The 10,818-nt window shown below is 40.6% G+C and overlaps 1 protein-coding gene across 1 annotated transcript; it reads left to right on the top strand.

Moving 5' to 3' along the window:
- The first annotated feature begins 6,170 nt into the window (after window positions 1–6,170).
- Window positions 6,171–8,310, top strand: LOC128399045 (vomeronasal type-2 receptor 26-like). The gene is made up of 2 exons (XM_053360303.1): window positions 6,171–6,635; window positions 7,409–8,310. Exons 1-2 carry the CDS (start codon window positions 6,617–6,619, stop codon window positions 8,308–8,310), a joined length of 921 nt encoding a protein of 306 aa, XP_053216278.1. The 5' UTR covers window positions 6,171–6,616.
- The last annotated feature ends 2,508 nt before the right edge of the window (window positions 8,311–10,818 follow it).

The raw sequence follows: 10,818 nt of genomic DNA on the forward strand, positions 1-10,818 counted from the left end.
ATAACAGATTTGGTTGGCATGCATATCTATGGTATGAAAAGAAAAAAATTCACAAAGGTTTCGAAAACCACATCTTTCGAAGATCATTGATAGAGGTGTGGGAGAGGTATAAAAATTTGTTGGAACCTAGACTCCCCCACTGGATTTCACCATTAGAAGTGATGAGTGTGAAAAAAATCAATATGAGGGGGAGGTGGACAACATATGGAGAATTGGTAATAAGAGAGGGGGGGAAAGGAAAATGAAAACCTATGAAGAGGTGAAAGAATCTGTTTATGACTGGTTACATTACTATCAGATTAATGAAATGTTTAAAAAAGATTGTAAAATGTGTGGGTATGAAGGTAAAGAATCAAAATTCCAAGCGGAGGTATTGAATAATGAGTATAAAAATCTGTCCAAAATGTATAAAATGTTGCTGGAGTGGCATACAAAAGATGAAGAGGTAAAAGCAGTAATGATACATTGGGCAAGAGATTTTGGTTATAATATACAGTATGATGACTGGATGAAATTATGGAATGAAAGGCTAAAATTTACGGCATGTACTGCGTTGAAAGAAAATGTAATGGAAATGGTTTACAGATGGTATATAACGCCAGTTAAACTGGCTAAAATGTACAAAACATGCAATAAGTGTTGGAAATGTAAAGAAAAAGAAGGTACTTTCTATCATATGTGGTGGGAGTGTAAAAGGGTGAAAGGCTTCTGGGAAATGATATACAATGAATTGAAAAAGATGTTGAAATATAGTTTGTTAAAAAACCAGAGGCCTTCCTATTTGGAATGGTAGGAAATGAAATTAATAAGAGAGACTGTAAACTGTTTCAGTACGCAGTGACTGCTGCAAAGATACTTCTGGCCCAAAGATGGAAGCAGGAAGAAATTCCAACAGTGGAAGAATGGAGAAGGAAATTGACTGAATATGCAGAATTGGATAAATTGACTGGGAAGATTCGATATCAGAAAGACCAAAAGTTTATCGAGGACTGGGGGAGATTTACAGAATATCTGAAAAACATATGTGATGTACAGACAACGCTTGTTGGTTTTGAAGAGACTCTGTGAGATAGTAAGAAATAGTGCAAAAAAGAGAGTAAGAGGAAAAGGAGTTCTAAAAGGCAATATTATGTTTAGAAATGCGTTAACAAATAGAAATTCTACGAAAGATTGACAGTGAAACTGAGGGAAGTCAAAAACTGAAGAATGAGTGTTAAATTATCTGTTGACTTTATAAAATTGTTGGGAAAATGAATAAAAATTATTTTTAAAAAAAACCTCTCCCTACAAGTGGTATAAAGATTATAAACCAAAAGAATATGAAAAATTATTTGTATTTCTTCAGTTCCACTTTGGAGTATTGTTGAAGGCAAAGCTCTCCTGTTCTTGGAGAGAATCCTTGTGTACAAGTATGCAGCTGTGATGACTCCCATAATAGGAATTAATATCTACAAAAATAATTGAGAAATATTCTTTTTATGTAATGGGGTTTGACCCTCTGTAAGATTAGTAAATATGGGATATACAGGATTTATACTCAGAAAATGGGTGCATTGTGAATTCTTGTTTCCACTTGGAAAGGTTTGGCTTTTTCCTTTTTCAGATTTCGTATGGTTCATTTGAACCAGCCACAAATGATCAAATCAAAGTTGCTTCCTTCTACCGCATGGTCCCCAATGAAGATCTTCAGTACAAGGGAATTATCCAGTTACTTCTGCATTTTGGATGGAAATGGGTCGGGCTCATCACTCCAAATAATGAAGCTGGAGAACGTTTCTTGCAGATCATTGAACCAATGCTTTTCCAGAATGGAATCTGTTCAGAATTCACTGAAAAAATTGAATACCATCTGCATTTCACGGGTAACAGACTTCATATGGTGGGTGAAACAAGGATTTTGTTCCCAGCTTTCATGTCAAGCAAAGCTAATGCAGTTGTTATATATGGAGAAAGTACATCTATTTTATGGCTATCAAGTACTATAGAGATAAGGAATACAATTCAACTGATATTGCCTCCATCTAAGAGGAAGCAACCTGGAGGAAAAGTATGGATTACAACAGCCCAAATTGATTTCATATTATATTATTTTAAAAAAATGGTGAAAGTTAATATACAAATGTTCCATGGTGCTATCTCCTTTGCGATTCACTCCAAGGAGATTCAAGACTTCTCAGACTTTCTAAGGAGTGTAAAGCCTTCCTGGGCAGATGCAGATGGTTTTTTCAGCGATTTCTGGGAACAAGCATTTGTTTGTTCACTTTCAAATTCCACTGGGCCAGCAGACACATGTACTGGAGAAGAGTTGCTGGAGAGCCTTCCTGCACCATTTTTTGAAATGAGCATGACCGGCCACAGCTACAGTATCTATAACGCTGTCTATGCTCTGGCACATGCCTTACATATTAGGTACTCATCTGAAGCCATCCACAAAAGGACAAAAGGTGGAGACAGACTCTCTTCTCAGAATGTAGAGCCTTGGCAGGTAATGTTTCCTCTTATAAAGTGTTCACCTTGCAAAGTATTCAGTGTTCTGCACTGTGTTGATAATATAATGTGAGTTGGGAATCATCTATAAGTAAATAATTAAAGTAATAAATACATCAAAGATTAACCTTAAATTATTTTATTTCCTATAATGATATTAAGCAGACATTAGATTACACAGACTTTCATAAGTGACACACTAGCAGCAACTACTTGACAAGTTAATTTCCCCCCTAAAAATTTAAACATTTAGAACTGGCACTGTTCCAGTATTTCAGCTGGCATTTAATTAGACCAGTGGTTCCGAATTAGCTAATTACTGAGGACCCTCTGTTTTTCAAAAGCTAAGCCATGGACCCCTGCTTTTGAAAATTTTGATAACTGCAAAGCGATTTTTTGGAGAAAATGTGGGGTAGCCCAGAATAAGCAAAGGATTTTAAGTATACTGGAAAATAGATCATAAAATCTGTGATTTTACCATGCAAAAATGACAAAGATTTAGTTGGAGCGGAGGCAAATTTTATTTTATTTTAGTACAAATGAACAAATTATGACGTTTCTAGCAGCTTCTAAACCTATATCTATGTATTTATCTCTAGCTATCTATTTATGAATATATCTGTCAAACCAGGAACCAGATAGAGGGCCTTCTTGGTAGTGACACCCTCCCTGTGGAACGCCCTCCCTTCAGATGTCAAGGAAATAAAGAACTACAAAGCTTTTAGAAGACATCTGAATGCAGCCCTGTATCAATAAGGTTTTTTTTTGTAATTTTTTAAATTAGTTTTCAATTACAATGATCCAATAATAGCCTCATTATATCAATGCCAAATTACAACACAATTCCTAATATCGATTCAAATACACAAATACATAATTTAGGTGGCCCTCTGTGTGTTAGAATTGATGCTTTGACGATTTACTTTACTTCTGCGTTCCAAAATCTTATTAATTTCAATTATATTCCAGTCATAAGAGTAATCCCTTATACAACAGCTGCAATACTGATAACTTCTATTCGTATTAACACATTTAGTGATTTATTAGTCTACAAGTGAAGTTCTCATGCATCCTTATTCTTCCTGTATGTGACATTTAATCTGTCCATGTTGTTTCTTCCTGTCCTTATAAAACATTGTGTCTATTTTTACCGGTTGTTACTGCTATCTGTCATGACTTGCACGTAGCTGATATCCTGATGTTATTCCAAAAGTTTGTCCCTCACTCAGTCCCGTGCTTCTTTGTTTTTGCAACTTTTGACGATAGCTGCAAATGTCACTTTATCCCAATTTATTTTTTCACTTTAATTCTTTTCACCATTCTCTCAGTCAAGGGGAAAGAGTGATCTGACACCCTGCCAATGCCTTGTATTGGGAAGTTTTTAATGTATGATATTTTATTATGTTTTTATATGTGCGCCACCCATCTGGCTCAGTTGCCTCAACCACTCTGGGCAGCTCCCAACAAAATGTTAAAAACACATTAAACCCTTTTTGGACTTCCAAGATGAGATGAATCCCCAATTCATAAGACAAGATTCACTGAAAACCCTCCTTACAGGCAGTGGAATAGTCCTTTAAACTTGATAATCGTTAAAAGCAATTAGAAGTTCTTTTCAGTTAAAATGTAGAGAGCAAGAGGAAGGGATCCCTACACACATATATATTTAGGATAAACATGTGAACCCACCCCGTGCAGAAAGCCATTTGCGCTCTCTCCCTACCCCACACCCCATCAATTGCAAGAGCCCTAAGAAACTGTGTCAGAGGTTTTCCTCCCAGTCCCACCTCACTTGCCATTCAGCGACTCTTTCACAAGTTTTTCCCTTGCCACCAAGCAGGTATTGGTTGCAAGCAGAGGTTGGAAGGTTTACCCTGTGTAATTAACAAGATAAGTGAGTACCCCGGCAGGGGATGGTGCCCCAGACCCCTAATAGGGAACCACTGAATTAGACAATTTGTTGTATGAGGTTAATGGCATAAATTGGCCATGTGTAGTGTATCTCAAGCAGCCTGAAATGACCATTGTGGCCAAGTGCACCATGTTCTGCCCCACATTGTGGGTGTCTGGTGTGCATATGTGATGTCATGCGCTGCATGTGATGTCACACACTGGCAGGAGCCCCAGCCATTCAGAGGGCTCTCTAGGGCATCTCCCAATGGCCTTCAGAGTTTGTAAGGGGCTCCATCAACCCCACCTATTGCTCCGTAGGAGCCCACTGCTGCAGCAGGAGGCAGCGATGGAGCCCATCACAGCAGCAGGAGGGCCTGCCACAGCCCTTCCAGCATGGCCCCCTCATTGAAAATTTTGTGGGTGCCTGGGAACTCAGGGCCCCAGAGAGATGGTGCCAGTGCTTGTGGCTTTCTGTAGTTTCTTATCATCAGATAATATGCATAAAAATGTCTGGCTTCCATGGTAACTCAAACAAACAGAGCCAGGAAAAGATCTTAAATTCTCCCAGGAAACTTATTGAATTATTTTGTTGTTGTTGTTCAGTTGTCTAGTTGTATCCGACTCTTCATGACCCCATGAATTATCTTAGTAACACTATTACAACACTTCATAGACCTTTTGATTCTCTTTCCACCTAGCTGCACTCATTGCTGCAGAGGCTCTCATTCAACAACAGTGCTGGGGATGAAATTACATTCAATGAACATGGAGAATTAGCAGGTGGATTTGATATTACAAACCTGGTCACTTTCCCAAATAATTCCTATGTCAGGGTCAAAGTTGGAAGACTGGATCCTCAGGCCCCTCCTGGCAAAGAGCTCACCATTAATGGGGACAGAATCCAATGGCACAGAGTCTTCACTCAGGTAAGGAAATCACTGCCCACAGGTGGGAGAGCATGTAGTTTTGCCACATGAGGTGAAAAGGGAAGTGCTGCCCAACTACTGCTGCCGCTACTTATAATGCTGCTACTAATAATTTTATTAATAAATAAACAAATGAAACACATCACCAGAAAGAGCAATATGCACAGAAGACATGTCACACCAAGAAGGACCAATGGCTATCAGAGAGTGTTGTCCAACATACTTGTTTGTTGGTAGCTTTCCGGTTAGTAGCATTAGATAGAATGCTAAGCTGACTGTATCATTGTGAATGAACATTGTAATCTTCTAGAGTTTTTCTGATGCTGCTTGAGACTCTAGTGTTGAGTTGGAATGATAGAAGCAGGGATGTACATAGCGCAAAATATGGTCTGAAGCTCAACATCAAAAAAACTAAGATCATGGTCACTGGGCCCATCACCTCCTGGCAAATAGAAGGGGAAGAAATGGAGGCAGTGAGAGATTTTACTTTCTTGGGCTCCATGATCACTACAGATGGTGACAGCAGTCATGAAATTAAAAGACGCCTTCTTCTTGGAAGAAAAGCAAACCTACAGCATCTTAAAAAGCAGAGACATCACCTTGCCAACAAAGGTCCGTATAGTTAAAGCTTTGGTTTTCCCAGTAGTGATGTATGGAAGTGAGAGCTGGACCATAAAGAAGGCTAATAGGCAAAGAATTGATGCTTTTGAATTATGGTGCTGGAGGAGACTCTTGAGAGTCCCATGGACTGCAAGAAGATCAAACCTATCCATTCTTAAGGAAATCAGCCCTGGGTGCTCACTGGAAGGACAGATCCTGAAGCTGAGGCTCCAATATTTTGGCCACCTCATGAGAAGAGAAGACTCCCTGGAAAAGACCCTGATGTTGGGAAAGATTTGAGGGCACAAGGAGAAGGGGGCGACAGAGGACGAGATGGTTGGACAGTGTTCTCGAAGCTACCAGCATGAGTTTGACTAAACTGCGGGAGGCAGTGGAAGACAGAAGTGCCTGGAGTGCTCTGGTCCATGGGGTCACGAAAAGTCGGACACGACTAAATGACTAAACAACATGTGCTGCCTCAGCACATATGGTTCCTACATTTAACATTTCTGACCCTCCTGTTTACTGATAGATCACCTGATGTTACCTGAATCCCCTAAAACATTTTCTTAATATTAACCCTTTCGTGTCCCTTTGGATAGGTGCCACCCCTTTCCTTATGTAATGCCAACTGCCATCCTGGTTATGAGAAGAAAAAGAAGGAGGGGAAGAAGTTCTGTTGTTATGATTGTGATCCATGTCCTCGTGGGATGTTCTCAGATGAGAAGGGTGAGATATGCCATATTATATTTTTTATATGCCATATTAGCATATAAAAGTCATTTTAGAAACTTCTGAGCAAATCGGCAATGGGATTTGCTCTGTTTTATTCTACTATTAACAATAATCTCCCTGCTGTCTCAGTAAAAGCTGCCAGTATGAATAAATTATATTAGCTTTCTAGTGGGTATAACATGAGAATGTGACTTTACCTGTAATGTAAAGATTTTCCATCACTTTATCCATATTGATCTTTGAAACGTTATTAAATATAACGTTCCATGATGTTTAATGCAGTTTCCCATTGCCAGTGGCTCACTGCTGTAGTTTCACATTTTAATAATGCATTTTACCGTTATAAATCACTAGTGTAGCTCCACCCCAAGATTGTTTTGTCCTGAAGACAGCACTAAAAATTTTAGGGGAGTGGAGGTAATAGGAGTGATTGTCTTTTCTCTAAGAACAAGGATTTTGGGGACAGGGTTAAAATCCTATAAAAATCAGCCCTCTTGCTTTCAAGATTTCAGCTGTAATATTTCTCTGATTTCATTATGCAGTATCTGTTGTTCTAAGAATATGGAAGAGGATCACTAAAAACATAGTTTCTCCATATAGGAAATGTTAAACTCCATGCATACCTTTATCTTCAAAGCATCTAGGGCACTAGCATTTGCACTAGAAGTTTTGGAACTTTTCCTCATGGAAATACTATGATTTTTTTAAGAAAACCACTCTTAAGCATATTCTGGATAGTTATCAATTGTCATGCAACCTTTTTTCAGGGTTGGAAACCTGTGCCAGATGTCCTGTGGATCAATATCCAAATGAAGAGCAGAATGAGTGCATTCCCAAGAAACCAAATGTCCTAGGCTTTGGTGAAACTTTGGCCATGGTTTCAACTTTTTCTGCGCTTTTATTCTCTCTGATCACAGCTATGGTACTTGGCCTTTTCATTAAGCACCGGAACACTGCCATCGTCAAAGCCAATAACAGAAGCCTCACTTACATTCTCCTCATCTCCCTCCTCTTGTGTTTCCTGTGCTCCTTGATGTTCATTGGAATGCCTAATAAGGCAACCTGCCCACTCCGACAAACAGCTTTTGGCATTGTCTTCTCTGTGGCCCTCTCCAGCATCTTGGCCAAGACTATTTCAGTGGTTTTGGCATTCATGGCTACAAAGCCAGATTCCACAATCAGGAAGTGGCTAGGCAAAAAACTGGCTTACTCCATCGTCCTTTCCTGCTCTTTGATTCAAGTAGGAATCTGTGCCTTCTGGTTGGCAACCTCTGCCCCATTCCCAGATGTGGACATGCATTCAAGCAGTGAAGAAATTATATTCTTATGTAATGAGGGGTCAGTTGTCATGTTCTATGCTGTTTTAGGCTACATGGGCTTCCTGGCCATCATCAGCTTCACTGTGGCCTTCTTAGCCCGGAAGTTGCCCGACAGCTTCAATGAAGCCAAGTTCATCACCTTCAGCATGCTGGTCTTCTGCAGTGTTTGGTTCTCCTTTATTCCCACATACTTGAGCACCAGAGGAAAATACATGGTGGCTGTGGAGATCTTCGCCATCTTGGCTTCCAGTGCTGGGCTGCTGGGTTGCATCTTTTCCCCTAAATGCTACATTATTGTGGTGAGGCCTGAGCTGAATAACAGAGAGCAGCTGATACGGAGAAAGATGTAAATTACAGTATAGTTTGGCATTTCTGTATTTAGAATCTGTAGAATTGTTTTCATGGTAATTTCACCATCCTTTTTCAAGAAAGGAAGTTACCTGAAATGATCAAAATAACACAAGAGAGTCTCTTATCATTTATATTCTTGATATCCAGTGTAGTTGCATATGAGGTGTAAATGAACAGGGATTACTTGTATGAAAGAAACTATGAATGATTTCCAACTACTTGAATGCCTACACGTCCCCTTACTCTTCTTCTCCTGCATCCAAAGACCTGTCCTGAAGCTTTGCTCGGGAAAAGAGAGAAGAGAAGAAAAAGAACACAAGAACTTGAGAAGCTGCCCCAAGCCAAATTGTGCCTATTTGGGAGATCTGGGTATCTATCAAATTCATGTGGGACAGTCATATTTTGCAGCAGGTTGAATTAGATGAAGCGGAATGATCCAGGGAGAGGTGCATCAGTCAGTATGTGGGTGCCAGCATCAGACTGGAAAACTTCTGAAAAGGCAGGGTCCTATCTGATCATAAGCTGTACCTTCCTGGGAGAAGGCAGAACCCTGACACTATCCGGCACTCCTCCCTGCCAGACACCCCACTCCATGGCATCTATGCCTCTTGCAGGCTTTTAGAATTCCCAGGATAAACTTGGACTTCTACATTTCTGGAATCTCATACATCAATAGACATGATGCTGTGAAGGGAGACAGGAAGTGATTCACCTTGCCATAGGTAGAAACTGCTGTAGACTCAGTGGTCTCTAATACTTGACATAGCCCTGACAGATCAATATCACCCTAGAGATGGAGCCTTTTTCTACTCCCCACTCTTATTTGCACCATATGGTCTGTGGCCCTCAATCTGTGGCCCTCCAGATGTTGCTTAATGACAGCTCCCACCAGCTCACAACAGACCATTATTATCAAGGATGATGGAAGCTGTAGTCCAGAAACATCTAGACTGCATAACAGTGCCTATCACGGCCTTACACTGATGGGCCACCCTGACAATATTCTGAATTAATGCTTCCTACCAGAGTAAGAGAGAGATGTCTGGAACCAGTGGTTTTCAACCAGTGTGGCATCCTGGGGTGTCTTGAATGATGGTCAGGGGTGGCATGGACAAGACTGGCCTCTGTCCCTCTTTCCTTCCCTCCTTCCTCTGATGCCCTCTTGTGACTTGGCCTCCCAAAGGCTTGCACAGCCTTGGCTAGAAGCTCCCCTGATGAATGTTGCCTCGGGGGCTGGCCAGGGCTGCTCCCAAGGCTCCTGTGGGGCAGTGTTAGAGGGTACCTCTCTTTGGGGTAGGGGGACAGCTCAGAGACCAGGGGAGGCAGCAGTAGCTGCCCGGAGGACTCCCAAGGAGAGGGCAGAAGCGAGGTGGCGGAGGGAACACGTGAGGGTGTTTATAAAAGGGTGGGAGGCTGCCAGCTCTGCAGGCAAGAGGTGACATAACTGGGCTTTGGAGCCCCACAGGGGTGCCGCAGGAAGAGTGTAGTTGGTCAAGGTATTTGGTTTGCTTTTACTTCTGGGTGTCCTGCATTAGCAAACAGATAGGACAAGATGCCTTTGAAGGTCTCTTCCTAACCTTTGATTCTGTGATGTGACAGATATGTTTACTTTGGCCGTTCTCCTACTGGTGATGCAACACAGAGCCCAAAAACATTGCAAAAGTAATTATCTCCTCTATAATTATTAAAATTATGGTAATCAATTCACCTGGAAAAGCTCCAAAAGGCAAAATGTAAAATAAGAAATAAAAATTAAATCTGAAATGATTAAAAGTACACTGGTGTACCATAGAGCGCTAAGGTAAGGGAGGAGAGGTGAAGCCAGCTTTTGCTTTTCATTGTATTGGTTAGATTTCAAATCATAGCATTCAATGAATTTTTTGTGACAGTGCTGAAGTTAATGAGAAAGTGGATACCTGCCTCTTGAAATACACAATTGGCAGAGTCAGCTGTCACCAAATACACCCTGTTCAAGTCAGGCTGGTGATAGTAACAATATTGTAGAGAGGCAAATGAAAGTCGGGGTGAAGAAGGATATTTGTGATGAGGATATTGTTGCTGCTGCTTCTCCTGCTGTTTCCCAATATGGTGCCCCAGGTGCACACTGTTGTTTGCAGCGGAAATAATCCTGTCCATATTCCACATGAGTGGTATGAACAAGGGGACCTTATCATTGGTGGGATAATGTCTCATATCCAATACATATTGCCCAGCATTTCCTTCGATGAACACCCATCTCAGGTCTTTATTAACAGCCCAATGTAAGTAAATGGCTCTTAAGGTCATTTCATTTATTCCTTCTACATTTATATCTGACTATGAAGTACTTTATAGTACTACAAAGACTATAAGTACATCTGGAGTGCTCTGGTCCATGGGGTCACAAAGAGTCGAACACGACTAAACGTCTAAACAACAACAACAACAAAAGTACTTGGTTTGCTTTGAAACCCAAAGTAAGATTAAACCAAATAGTAAGATTTTATAATACTATTTTACCCTTGATC

Source organism: Podarcis raffonei, chromosome 13 (assembly GCF_027172205.1).
Source record: "Podarcis raffonei isolate rPodRaf1 chromosome 13, rPodRaf1.pri, whole genome shotgun sequence".
NCBI classification, from domain to species: Eukaryota; Metazoa; Chordata; class Lepidosauria; order Squamata; family Lacertidae; genus Podarcis; species Podarcis raffonei.